At 35.5% G+C, this 14,560-nt stretch overlaps 1 protein-coding gene across 4 annotated transcripts; it reads right to left on the bottom strand.

Moving 5' to 3' along the window:
* Positions 1-393: 393 nt before the first annotated feature.
* Positions 394-14,319, bottom strand: LOC105049887 (putative clathrin assembly protein At5g35200). Of its 4 annotated transcripts, XM_073242679.1 has the most exons (17): positions 14,085-14,319; positions 9,198-9,342; positions 8,743-8,827; positions 8,562-8,631; positions 8,303-8,400; positions 4,165-4,306; positions 3,797-3,897; positions 3,241-3,345; positions 3,017-3,067; positions 2,866-2,931; positions 2,730-2,795; positions 2,545-2,625; positions 2,326-2,403; positions 1,558-1,719; positions 1,394-1,469; positions 1,197-1,309; positions 394-927 (listed from the first exon to the last, which is right to left on the bottom strand). In XM_073242679.1, exons 3-17 carry the CDS (start codon positions 8,812-8,814, stop codon positions 598-600), a joined length of 1,611 nt encoding a protein of 536 aa, XP_073098780.1. In that variant the 5' UTR covers positions 8,815-8,827; positions 9,198-9,342; positions 14,085-14,319; the 3' UTR covers positions 394-597. The 4 variants fall into 4 exon arrangements, with proteins under 4 accessions (XP_073098780.1, XP_029121888.2, XP_019707819.2 ...); XM_029266055.2 differs by lacking the exon at positions 9,198-9,342 and having other exon boundaries at positions 8,743-8,820; XM_019852260.2 differs by lacking the exon at positions 9,198-9,342 and having other exon boundaries at positions 3,241-3,324; positions 8,743-8,914; positions 14,085-14,318.
* Between the last annotated feature and the right edge of the window lie 241 nt (positions 14,320-14,560).

The following is a 14,560-nucleotide window of genomic DNA, read 5'->3' as shown; positions in this document are numbered from 1 at the left end:
ATTAAGAGGATGACTAGATAATTTGAACATGTGTAACATTAACCGAGTGATATACCAATATGAAAGAGTCATTTGAATATATTTAAAGAAAGATGAATAAAGATAGATCGAAAATCACATAGAATAAAATAATAATGAAAGATTTAATATCGCTACATTTTTTGCAAAGTATGGTGGTAAAAAGAGCGGGGTGGAAAAAAAGAATTATGCATCCAATCTCCAATTAATTTGGTATTAAGACTCAGTTGAGGCACGTCGATCCTCAATTCTTGAAATTCTGCAATCCTTATCTAAGAATCTATTCCATGTCTTCCGTTCTTAAACTAGCGAATTCCAAGCACAGCTCAGAATTACATATCAAAGTCTATAACCTACAAGGAATCAACTATGAGATTGTATGATAAGCTCTGCTTTAATTTGCAACTGTTGGGAGGATACACAAAAAAACAGACCACAATTTGATGGAAACATATGAAGAACGAGGAGATGACTAAACAAACACCACCCTGCTTATTCACATCTTTGAGCCTACTGAGTACACTTTCTTCACTATTGAGCGTCAAACTCTCTTCTTGTAATTCCAAACCTTAATCCATATTACATGCAGCCTGTGTATGGATTATGGGGAGTGTAAGATGGAACACTTGGTGCTTCAAATGGGTTGCTAAAGGGATTGGTGCCATCCTGTCCCAATGGTTGCTGCTGCTGTTGCATCATGTATGCTTGTTGCTGGGCCATTGCAGCCATCTGCACACTGGCAGGTGATGCCATAGTGGTGGAGGCATATAAAGGATTTTGGGGGTATTGAAGTACCTTGGAGGAATTCATCACCATCTGACCCATGTGGTAGATCCCACCATGATTTGTTCTTCTTGCAATTGCATCATCATATAAACTGTCCAGGGTCAACCTGTCTAGCCCACCAGCCTGTTAGATGAAGAAAATAATCAGATCAATTGGAATGTAAAAGAACTAGGCAAATACGAAAATACATACGAAAATACATTCGAAGGGATCTGTTGACAACTATCTAAGTTAAACGAGGCAGCACCCTTGTCGAGCAAAGCAAAGTCAATGATTTACACACATCTAGGGTGACTAATCCAATCCACAGATTTGAAAGAGAATACTTTTATCGATATAGAGATACAACAAGGTACGCTTTGACTAATTTTCTGATGTGAATATAGCTTTACCAGTTTACTCTCTGCAACAGCATTGTTATTGGAACTAGGAGCACCAACAAGTGCAAGCTCCCATCCAGTAGTTTCACTTGGAAGATTAGAAGTATTTGTACTTTTCAAATTATCTGGCATAAAGAGAAAAAAATCAACAAAAAATGAGGATCATCCATTTACAGATAATTTAATTACTAAATACCACTTTAACCTACCATCACCAATGATTGCAAGTTCTAGGACATTTTCCTCTTCCAATTTTATTGCATCCTGGTCGAAATCATCCAAATCCTATATGTGATAGCGTGGATCAAAACCAGACAAAGCAATAGTTTTAGCCATCAACTTACTCAAGTGCATTGGATATTTAACTGCTTACCAAGAGATCAGTTATTGGAGCTTCGGTAGTCTCAGCTGTAGGAGATTCAGGTGTTGCAGGGGTTGGTGCTGGGATTGGCTCGAACTTCTCATGATCATCTTTCAATTTGTTGTGCTCAATGGCCAACAGGGCCTTGGGAGGTATTCCACTGTCATTGACTACCTGATAAGGATATCTTTATCATTATATGTCCATACAGGAAGAGTATCAAGGAAAAATTACCACCCTTAAAGCAATTGACAAAATGCATCATATTTATGTAGCACCCATAATGTCCAACTAGCATAGAAGCATTCCCAAGTTATTGCTTACAATAATTTATAATTCCCAACAAATTCAAGAAGCAAAATCCATAACTTCTCTGCATATCTAAACATGGAGGGATCTGTATGATTTGCTGCCGAAAAACAATATGAGCAACCATCAATATGAGGATCATGTCCTTGGGCTCGCCAGAAACATTATTTAAGTAACAGATTCCAAAATAAGTACACCTTAAGTGGGGAACACGAGTAAATTGCATCACAAGATAAGCTTATACTAAATATTGAAGCATTTAAGACAAAAGCTTTGCATTAATTAAACCCAATGTAACAAAATCAGAATCAAAGTGACACCAGTTCGAGTAGACAGAGGAGCATGTAAAATAATAATAAAAAGGTTTCACTAAAACTCCTACCCGCATCATAAGCAAGCCAGAGAATTTTCTGCCCACGTACTATATTTTTCTAGAGCATGAATAAGAAAGGAAGCAGTTGACGTATGTACCATATTCCAATTAGGAGGTGAAGTGCATGGTGCACCGTTCACATACTCTTCCATTGCTGCAGTAAGTGATGCAGGTGGCTGCAGATGGATAAACCAAAACAAAAGGGAAGAGCACTGCCATATTAGAAGAGGACAAATATCTCTAGAACTATTATGCATTAAAATTCAAAAAAAAAGAACAGAAAACCGCCAATTTGGTGTTTAAAAGAAAAAACTAACCGGTTCAATTTTAATAAAATTTTTCCCCCATCCCACATCGAGACCCTTACAAATCTCATAGAACTTAGATAACCTCTCCGCCTACAGCCAAATGGACAATAAATAGAAAAATGTTTTTATGATAACAGTTACATCAGCAGTCATAGTTAAATCAAAATATATAGGAACTGAAAATTGATATGTACCTGATGCCCTGCCTTTCGATAAATTTCAAGTGCCCTAATGGCATCAAGACATGGCATCTCAAAGAACTGTCACAGATGCACTATTAGTATGCATATTCATAATGAACAAGTGTACCATAAAAGAGCAGCAACCTACCTTGTCAACCATATTTAGAATCCCTTCATTAATTGCACTGTATATCTTAACACTCTCACTAGCAATCTAAACAAAGAGTGATGTTAGAGACATTTCAAAGCTTAAAAGTAAACTAAACCAGAAAAACATTATGCATATATTTGCTGCTTACGATTGAAAGTGCATATCTGATCATGCTATTGCGTGCAGCTGATACCTCAGGCTGCAAAGACAGGAAAAAGTAAATGTTCTACAAAAATAAGAGAAAGGTATAACAGAGGAGCCAAACTTCTGGATTTACAGAAATGCATAATTTATTTTAGAAAGAATGAAATAGATATAATGAAATGATGCATGAGATCAAAAGTAATCACAAGCTACCTTCAACTATATTACCTCGCAGCCAAGCAGATGGAAAAGAAGCTGTTGCAGAGCAGGTAATTGTTCAAGCAAGTCAACAGTGTCAAGTTCTAGAGTTCTCTGTTGACAAAGCATCAATTCCTGGTAAGTTGAGCACAAAACTGGATTTACAAACACATCGTTATTTCCCATTTCATGAACTATCCTAGTGATGAGGGTTTTACATTACACTTTTGCATGCCAAGACAAATATATACCATGATGACCAAGAAGCTGAACCTAAATTACAACAAAAATGAAATAGCTTTAATATCAGGATCTGATTTCTGGAATTTTCATTTAGTCATTGAGAATTTCTCCAAGTCTCATATAACAGAATCCAATCAGATCTAACCTAGATTCTCCAGGAATGCATGTCATTTATCCAGTCATTATGATGCTCAATGGGGAAAATGTCAATATTTCCTTTTTCCAAGAAAAAAGGCACCAATAAGGGAAAGAATAAGGAAAGTAAGTGCCTGCTTAATACGCGCATTCAAGCAAAAAGAATTCCATGCGGAAGAAATCTAAATGCAAAGTTCCAGCCACTTACAGAGTGTTCTGTCTCAACATCATACTCCAATTTACGAAAGCACTCGAACCGCTCCTCTAGATACAGAGCATATGTTCGAATCCAAGCAGAATAATCCCATGCTTGAGAGCAAAATATAAACAGAAAAAATGCATACACATCAGGAACAGTTTGTTTTTCCTCCAATATACATACCAATGTTATTTTTAATTAACTAATTGTTAGATAATGGATCCTGCACTGTAAAATTTAAGTAATCTTCTCACACAAAAAGCAATTGACGGAGAGGTGGCACAAGTGATGGAAAAAAATGATGGAATTATCAGCTCTTAAATGAGGGACAAATTAACTTTTAAGCATAAAATTTTACAGAATATAAGATACAGTACCACTTAGACTTGAATAATCCTTGAAATGTGATAGATTTAGCATATGACCTCTGCACCTGGTACAGTTGGTGAACTCTTCTCGAAATGAGGGATCGACTTCTCTCAAAGCACGATGTATAACAATCAAAGTTTTTAAGGCAACCTGATTGAAATTAAGGAAGTAAGCAGACTACAAATAAGCTAGGAACAACAATAATAGGGCTTCAACGTATATTGCAAATAGTGTTATCTGTTATAAGCAGTCAAATTAATATATTGTTGTCTACAACTAGCTCCACAACATACTTTTAGTCAGCATGATATCAAAAATATTAAACAAAAAAAAAAAATTTCCTGAGCTGGTATATAGGTTCCATCTAAAAAAGAATACATATGGAACAGCTTCCACGTATAATCATACTCCTACCTTTGCTTTGTTGTTTCATACAAGCAAGCAACAATAAGTTTATATATACAAGGTTCACGTACAACACCGAAAAAATTTCACATTTTTAAAATAGATAGTCACAATTCACCAATTATTTTCAAAGTCAACATATCAAGTCTACCATAGTCTTCAGACATGTAAATGCTTTGCATGTGTCCAAAAGTGATGCTCACATCTGAGATAAATGCCAAAAGCCATTTCTTAAAGAACATCATACAACTTCGTTTGTCATGTCTTAACGTGAACCAAAAAAACATGATCATAAATGCATGCCAACAAAACCACCCATCAAGACAGAAACAAATGATTGCAAACACTATTCAGACTTGTCTTTGCAAATGACTTCGAACTATCAAAGAAGTGACTGGTACATGTCAGAGATATTGTTCCCAAAGACATACCATTCTGGAGATGTATAGCTTGTAATCCACTATCATGGAGATAAGATCTTGTCTAAACTGATAGTCAATATACTACCATGCCGAAGTTGTTGTAAGGTATGACAATAAGCACATCTACAAAATAGATGGCCAAGAGATACCCTATTTCAATGTTTTTCGGTTTCCTGAGCATGCCATACAGAAGAAGACACGTCGTAGTCAACATTTCTGGTAGAATTAGCATGACACAGCAAGTAGACATGCCTACGGGCTATGGGATGATGTTTATTGAAAAGAATTTTGTGACATAATAAAAATTTCACTGCTGTATGGATTGGAATACTGGTTACAAGTTCTGACAGAAACTCAAAAACCAAAACCAAAACCAAAACATTTTGTTTTTGGCTTGAACCAGTCTGAATCCAGGTCAACTTCGAAGTTTCACAGAAAAGTGACTTGAAGGAACAAAGTGGAAAATTGTAGGGCTCTTTGACCATTTATTCCTTTGTTTGAATTCTGATGAGCATTTTGTAGAATGTAAACTCGAAATTTGTAACTTTTGAGACAAATGTGAAGACTTTGATAATGGGTTTGATAGAACCTCAGAAAAATACATTTATTTTAAGTTTAGGCAATCTTAGAACATAAATTTAATAAATATTAACAATGTCACGTGTTCAATTGTCACTAAATAATAAATGATGTATTATACCATAAAATGATGCAGAATATGAATTTTACCTTTCCCAGTTAACAAATTATAGTTTTTAACCAGTTCAGTATGTAACTAGTGAAAATAGTATACCCAAAGGTCCCAAAGAATTTATCACATTTTAATATAATAATCATTTTCATGACCACTTTTAGTCTTCTATAATTTTTTTAATGTTCTCTGATATTTTGATATTTTGATTTTTTTTTTTTTTTGACCTAATGCTGGAGCAGACTGCACATCAAGAGTACCAAGAAAAATACTAGGACATATGTTAGGAGAAACAACATAGGGTTCAGACTTTGGAAGAAAGTAGCTTGAAGAAGAAAGTTGCACTAGCTGAAAATATACTAGTGAAAAGTATGACAGATATGGTATATGCATGCACAAGAAAGATTTTGGAAACGGCAATAAGAGGACAGCTCAGATTTGTGTTAAAAGTTTACAGTAGGGAGAGCAGAAGGCTAGAATGCAATGAACAGGTTTTCTGATGAAGGGTTTGAAAAAGACGACAATGAAGGAGGATATCCCCTTAATTCAAATTGAAAGTACATAAGAATTCTTAATGTTTGACATAAATACTTGGAATAAGACTTTGTTTTTGTAGTTATTATTTAAATAGAAGATCATTCTCCAAAAATGGCAAATATCTTGTTCATGGGCCATGGTGTCAGCAATATCCATACATTGCTATACAGGTGGGGGCCCAAAAACATGTGCCATGATCAATTTTTGCAATTAAGTCATTGTCTAATCGCATTTAAGCATAATAAAGAATATGTCATGAACTCAGTAATAAGAAGTCAAAATTTGTAGTTGTCCAGTTTATGACAACCAACTCCATTGAATAGCATGACTTGTCTGTCAACAACCTTTTAAAAAGAGTCTCCATAAGAATCCAATGTACTTTTCTTATTGATTTGTACAAACACTGACTTTTTCTACAAAATTGTTCAAAAAATGATCCAAATCCTACAATTTGATACCATGTTGGAAATGTAGGTCTGTATTTTTCCAAAACTATGAGACTATGACAACCTAAAATGCCAAAAGAAGAAAAGAAAAAGTTCTCTGGTTTACCAACTAACCATAGACAACAATCCCACTGAGGATCACTATATCCTGACAGATCGACCAGGTTCATATTTCTCTTCATGCATTCAATTTGTTAAATTCCTGAAAGTAATTATCCAAATCTTTGGACTTGACTCACATAACCAACCAACCAAGCCTCACTATCTCTCTTTAGATCACGCTCGCAAATCCTTGGTCCTATTCATTCCTATCAAGAGTAATATTCACTGTCAAAACAAAATTTGCTAAATCAGCTATTATAACCTATCTCTATCTTATATTAGGTCTCTCTCTCTCTCTCTCAACACTCCAAAACAAATCTGGACCACTATCTTTGCAAGGGATTCCTCTATCTCAACGACTTTATCCTTAATGGGCATAATCGTACGTACATAAGGCCTAGTGCTGGAGCAGTCAAGTCACTTCAGGTTGTCTTAAGATTCAAAAATTACCAAACAACAGAGTTCGGATAATCATGTTACAGCAAGATCATGTTGAAAAATTATGGAAGCAAATGATAGAAAAATTCGTCCATTAGAAAATAGCTGCAAGAATGGGAACAAGATATTGAAGTTGGATCATAAGCAAGAGCTCCCAACTATTAAGCTCTAAAGAATTCACTATATTTAACCTGATCACCTGCTACTTCAGTATTTTCAACATTAACATCCCCAGTCTGTCTAACCTTCTCGCCAATGGATCACTGTGAACTTCAATGTTGAAGTCTTTAGGCCAGGGCAAATCATAAAATACTCTTAAAATCACAACTCCACTTCATCCTTGCTTCCATTCTATTTAACTAATCATGGACACGTGACCATACTGATACCCCAAAAAAATGAAATCTTATTCAGATAAGAATGTGGAAGTTACTTACCATCAGTGTTTTGAAGTCTGAAGTGACCCATCTGCATTAGCATGATTGAACTTGTCTACCACTGCAGATGACTCTAGTCATTAAAGAAAGTACTTGTATCCCTCTTTTAAGGAGATGAAGCATATATTAAACCTTCTCATATAGGCCCCACTTTATATCAACAGTCTGAATGCTGCTATTCTAACTTTCTTGTAGTTTTCAACCACTAAAAATACTTAAATCATTGATGACTCATTGATTTTCTGATGGAAATTTATTTTTTTTAAAAAAGTGACAATTCTCTTTTATCCTTCATGCATGTTAACTTGCGATTCAATTTCATTTCCACAATGCAGGTTCAACCTTGCCTCTGTTGCTATATCACATAGTTATTCCATGATTCAAGTAATTAACTTCATCAATAAAACAGAAACATCTCTTAGTGACTCTTTTGGTGAGTAAATATGCATAAATCCATTTCAAACCATGTGAAAAAGTTTGTATGAACCATAATCCATCCCAAGTCATGCAAAATGAAGATCCTGGCATAGTTTAGATGTCACATAGAAAAATTGTAGATGCCAAGGAACTAAAATTACATGGGAATTCATTTGGTAATCCATAATCTAAATTCCTTCCTAACAGAATACATACAAAATTATTCAGCAAGACCAGTTAACAGAACATACAACCCAATTGGATGTTTTGAAGAGCCGTTTAGCTAGAGCATCGATGCAATATGCAACATCAGCACGAGGTCTTGCAGCCGATACAGCATGAAAAATAGCTGTAAAAGAAATTTTGTTAATCATTGTAAGCATATTTAAGGTAACTAGAGGACCAAGATCAATGTTCTTTGACATTTGAAATGCAGAAACCCAGAATAACTAAAAAATTCCTCTAAGCGATATTGTGCAAAGAATGGGCATGAAGAGAAATAGGACTAACTGCGCATATGTTTCTCCTTTGCCAACTGTTCCACATGGTTAGTGGCCTTGACAATGGCAATATCCAGTTCCTGGTGAGAATGCATATAAAGTAGGGTTATTGACTGACTAAAGACCATATTGGGGGGGGAAAAGAAAATGCACATTGATAAAAATTGACCAAAATATGCAGAATTAACAACCTTGTAATCACTGTTCACTTTTGCCAATCCAATTGTTGTGGAGTCTTTTAATGCTCCTAGAGCTTGTCTCATGCTTCGCTGAGTACTACCAAACCCCAACATTATGCTACAATAAAAGTGTTTGGAAGTATATATTTTCTCTAAATGCCAATCAGATTATTTAGTCATCAACCTGCAAAGAGCATATATTGCATCCAAACATGATGGATTCAAGCACACACCAAATAAGATGTGTATATTGCATGTTGTTGAGGTTTGTGCATATGTTTGATTCTCAATAAGTAATGATTGCTCAGTAATGGCTCTCTTTTTATAAAATAGTGGAGGTTGGAAATTTGCAACTAATTGTTTTTAAATTGCATATGACAAAACATTATATTAGGTTTTACAAAGGGATAAAGTTCAGTTTGCACTAAAATAGTAAAATATATGTGCATAGTATATAATTATCTCACACTTATCCAAGAAATGGTTCTCTGCTAGTAATAATTGGGACTTCATACAATGGAAGGTCCAATCGGTAAACATATATAGATCTTAACCAGCTATTTCAGATCAGCATTATGAAGCATAGTTGCCATTGTTTCTGGTCCAAGTCATCTGAAATGGATGGTAAAGAGGAATATGAGGAAAGAAGGCAGGAAATTGCAAATACCTAGACACATATGCCACCAGATATTTCAATTAAAATATCAAACTTTTGAAAAAAAAAAAAGAAACACAACTTCAAAAGTGAAATAGAATCTACCATACATCAGATTGATAGCACGAGGAATAGATATGATTTGACTTTACATTTTTCAGAAAAAATATGGTGGACACGGGTCCCTCATGTTCAAAATCATATATTAACAGAATAAAGATAGTGGATATGATTTCAAACCAAAATTTTCACAGAGCAAAAGGCAAGGGTCGATTAAGTCCATGGACAAATAATTGGCAAGTCCTTGAGCCCAAAAGGATAGTTTAAATGCTAAATCCACCATAAAGGAAACAAAAGAGGGGACAAAACCAGGGTGTAAACTGAAATTTCATTGTTCTTAAACTTGTCACTTTTCAAGCATATGCAACCAAATCCTAATGTAATCAAAATTTCTCAGACTCAATGCACAATCAAAGTATGATTCTTTTGGATGTCCTCCCATTTGAATTGAAGCTGTAAAGTTTCTCACCTCAGAACTCCTAATCTAAAAATAAATCAATACTAGACTTCGCTCCAACTTCAAAGGACAAGAAGAAAAAACCTAGCTAAGCTCTAGATCAAAAGTACACAAAACCTGAAGTTAATCTCAACACTGGTTTTTACATTCCTACAACAGACGAATCTATATAGATTAATGCCTCCAGAAAGGTAACTACATCATTTTGCCTAAAAAGTGAATCCTCACTTATATAACTACTAACACCACCACCACCACTCACATCAAAATAGTAGCAGGAAAAGCATCTGATTGTTTTTAAATCTAAAGATAACTGTGAATCATTTTTTTCTGTTTGCAATATATTTTAGTTAAAATATCTATCTAATATTTAACATAAGAAATAAAAAAAAGAATTTATTAAGATTGCAGATAATCAACAAGTAGTAAAAATCTGTAATTCTACATCAATTTGGGTTAGTCTAGATTGGGTTGTTCTTGGACTAATTTATTTTTCTTTCAGGGGAACAAAAAAGTACACCCTAGATTTCTACATTTATAATTGTTAATATCTTAACAACCTAATGAATGATGAGATTGTTAGATATGGAATTAAAATTCAAAGATTTTTTGACCGTTTCAAATATTTAGTATATATATTAAATACTTTAATTGTTATGATTTTTTATGTAAAATTTTAACCCTTTTTTTGACCGTTGGAGGAGAGTTATTGGACTATTTTTATTTGAGTGGTAATGGGTCTTAATGGACTTGTATAGGGGTTACACCTTTGGATGCTTATAAAAAGAGTCTCCCACATTGGACACAACATCTATTTCTCTCATCTAAAGTAGCTCGAGAATAAGAAACTACTTTATTCTCTTTTCTTTCAATTATATTCTCCCTCTTTTCTATCTTCTTATTTGGGTAACTTTTGACCAACTATGAGTTCAATGAGGATCAACCGAATCATAGCACCTCTAGTAGATCGGGTCCGTTGTATCTTGAATAGAAACCGAGCCTGAAGCCCATGCTGAAAAGAGGGTGGCTGGAATTTCTCTAAAGATCAATGCCTAGCAAGCCTCGGATCCTATCAAACTAGTGATCGGACTGTTTTGCAGTGCTCCAGTAATAAGATTTTGCCACGTTCTTTTATCCTTAATTTCCAATATTCTTTAGAGAAACTCTTGATCTCTTTTTACCCTCTGGCTCCTATTGAGGATAATTCTCTCAAATCTGAGAAATTTAATGGCTATTTCTTTAAAAGGTGGCAAAGCCGAATGATGTACTAGCTTACTGCCTTAGACCTCTACTATGTAGTCATGGAGGATACTTCTGTTGTAGGAGAAGGTCTTGTTCATCAAAACCAAGAGTCATATTTGACCAAATTTCTCCATGATGACTATATCTATCATGGACGTATTCCTAGCTATCTGTCCGATCCTTTTTATGATGTTTTCATTAACATAAGGACCTCAAAAGAACTTTGGAAGTCCTTAGAAAGAAAATAAGGTAAAGAAGGTGCAGGATTGAAAAATATATTGTTGGTCAATATTTTGATTATAAAATGGTTGATAGCCATTTGATCCTTGAGCAAGTTCATGAACTATAGAATCTTGCTCAAGGGATCATTGCCAAGGGATTCCATCTTGATGAATGGCTACAAGTTTCCGCCATTATTGATAAGCTGCCTCTTTCATGAAATAATTTTCAACTCTCTCAAATATAAGAAAGAATATCCAAGTCTAGATACTTTAATGGTCTCTATTCAAATAAAGAAAAAACATAGATCTCTAGATATAAAGACCTCTAAGGATGACATGGTTGATGAAGCCAATATCGTTGAAAGATAAAATAAATACAAAAAATAAAAAAAGAATCAAAATCCACCTAAACCTAAGATCCAGAAGGAAAAAAGGGTATGTTATATCTATGGCAAACTAGGACATTTTGCAAAACAGTGCCGCCACAGGAAGGATAAGGTGAAGTGTTATATAAAGCACCCACCGTCCAACAAGCTCAAGCCAAAGTTGTGACATCCAGTCTAAGTCAGACCGATGACAGGACATAGAACTTAGGAGATATAGCATATACGGTAGGAAGACTTGATAGATATACCATTCGACCTAACTAGACTCATTGGAGTGCATTTGTCAGAGTACTTAGATATCTAAAAGAAACTATTGATTATGGTCTCTGTTATACTGGGTATCCTACGTCCTAGAAGGATACAACGATGTAAATTGAATTTCTGACAGTGATCAAACTAAAGCAATGAATGGTTATATTTTCACCTTGGATGAAGTTACAATCACTTAGAGATCATCCAAGCATACATTGATAACTCATTCGACTATGGAAGCAGAACTAGTAGCTCTTAAGGAAGCTACTAAAAAAGCTGAATGGCTAAGGAGTCTACTATTAAATATTTTTTTGATGGAAAAGCCAATACCGGCTATATCCATTCATTGTGATAGCCAAGCAGCTATAATGAGGGTACATAGCAAGAAGCATAATGCCAAAACATCGAGGTTCATACAAACTAGGATTAAGATAATCAAAGATCATGAAAAGAATGGTGTTGTTTCACTTAGCTTTGTTAAATCTGTGAAAAACCTTGTTAACCCTTTTACTAAAAGCCTCTCGAGAGCTTTAGTGATAGATACATTGAGGGGGATGGGGCTTAAACCTAAAAATTAGATTACTTTCACTAGCAACACAACCTATATAAGTGGAGATCTTATAAAATAGGTTCAATGGGTAAAAATAAGTTGATTGAGCAATCAGAAGGAGCATTTCAGGAGATATCTCTTTAGGCCTATCCCTATTGATGGTAGTGCTTATTACTGCAACTGTTGAGTATGAGTACAATTCTTGATAAGATCAAAGCCATAAATATAGTAGGATATATTATTGCAGATACCCTTGGAGACTCACCTATATGAGTATGAATATGAGGCTGCAGTCTATGAGAATTAAGGCTTATTCTCTAGAAAACTTATGAAACCGAGATACAAACGCATGGCCGTAACACACATCCCTGATTGAACTCACACAGTGTCCGTGCAATGTGTGCTTCAAGTTGAACTTGTGACATAAAAATCTTGAGTTCAAAGCTTCGACTATTCTTGGATTGTCATAAGCAAAATTTGATGTCACTAAGTGAAAGTTCATGTCTAAAAGACAAATTTATCTATTACATTGAACGAGTTGCCCAACCGATTGACCACTTTTTCGAGTCTTCTAGTGATTCTTTAAGATTTTTTTTTTTTTTAAAATCCCTAGAATCGAATCGGGTTTATGCCAAAAAAGCCAATAATGGATATTCCTACTCAAGCAACTGTCTGAACCACAAAATGAAAAGATAATCTGCACATGGTCTTTATCAATGTGGAGAAATCTTATGACAGGTTATCAAGAAAGCTGATTTTGGGGCTTGAAGGAGGTGTAAGCTAACTTGCGTTTGTTCTTTAACGTGTATCTGACAAAAATAGGCTAGTCAATATGAAATCTTCCTGACAAAACAAACTACACTAAGGTTGAGCTTTATAGTGATCAGTAAAACAACACAAGCCTCGGTAAGTCCTGAACTTCTTCTCCTTAACTCCGCTTAATGTTTGTTCCTGACATTTTCACATGAACTCTCCCATACAAAAACTTCTAATTTTGAATCACGGGTTCATAATGTAAGACTTATCTGGTTTTGTTGATCTTCTCATGATATCATCATTATTTATCCAACGAACTGCGACAAGACATGAGAATTTGGGCAGAAACCCCAAGAAAACAAAAACACACCAAACCATTCGATCAATACTCTTAAACCATAAACTCAGAAAACTTTGGCCAAAGAGCAAAATAAATATCCCAACCAAAGATACCAACTTTCTGAAATATCATTTCAATAAAACAAATTTTGCCACCCACAAGGAACAAACTATCACGCATTAAAGAACACAAACAAAAGAGCAACTCAAAATACTGAAAACAATCGAGTAGTTCTTTACGCTATCAAACTCTCAAGAGAGCGACAAGAGAGAAAACAAAGAATTCTACTAGTCCAACCCGCAATTCGTCTAAAACTCGGAACCAAAACTTGTCAGACAGTTGAAATCAATCATGAGAAGGCATCTCAAACTCATGTTCGAGCGGCTAAATTCCGAACCGTTGGTTCTAAACCGAGAGCGTTAGGGTTTTACGCACCTCAAGAAAGAAAGAAAGAAAGCGAGAGCCCAGAGACGGCGCGGCCGGGGATTGGCGACGCGGCGGAAGAACGTAGAGAATCGAATGGAATGAGAGAGAAAGGAGGACGGAAGGGGAGAAGAATTCGAGGACGGCACTGAGGGGGAGATCTTTCGGGAATGGCGCTGGTCAGAGCGAGAGACAGAGCGCGTATCTTCGCGTTATCGAGACGGCAGCCGCGCCAGCTAATGCTGAACTCGCAACGGCTATGGAGGGACGAAGCCCCCAAGTGCGTATGCGGACGCGCCCCCAATCCACGGATCTATGTCAATACGCGTGCTCGATCGTGGCAGCAGCATAAAAATGGACGGTTGATCGGGACGCTCCCGTATGCGGGCTGTTTGAATTGGACAAGACGGGGCACGTGGCGATATTATTTCGTGAATATAGTTAGAGTAATTTTTTTGTATGATTAAAACCTAGATATAGAAATCTCA

This window comes from Elaeis guineensis, chromosome 8 (assembly GCF_000442705.2).
Source record: "Elaeis guineensis isolate ETL-2024a chromosome 8, EG11, whole genome shotgun sequence".
NCBI classification, from domain to species: domain Eukaryota; kingdom Viridiplantae; phylum Streptophyta; class Magnoliopsida; order Arecales; family Arecaceae; genus Elaeis; species Elaeis guineensis.
The sequence above is the reverse complement of the archived record's forward strand: the minus strand, read 5'-3'. Positions and strand labels throughout refer to the sequence as shown.

Coding starts and splice junctions, on each gene's coding strand:
- LOC105049887 (XM_019852260.2), bottom strand. CDS start 8,844: ATGTTGGGGTTTGGTAGTACTCAGCGAAGCATGAGACAAGCTCTAGGA. Junction 8,632..8,742: donor AAGTGAACAGTGATTACAAG/GTTGTTAATTCT, acceptor CATTCTCACCAG/GAACTGGATATTGCCATTGT. Junction 3,068..3,240: donor TCCATCTGCTTGGCTGCGAG/GTAATATAGTTG, acceptor CTGTCTTTGCAG/CCTGAGGTATCAGCTGCACG.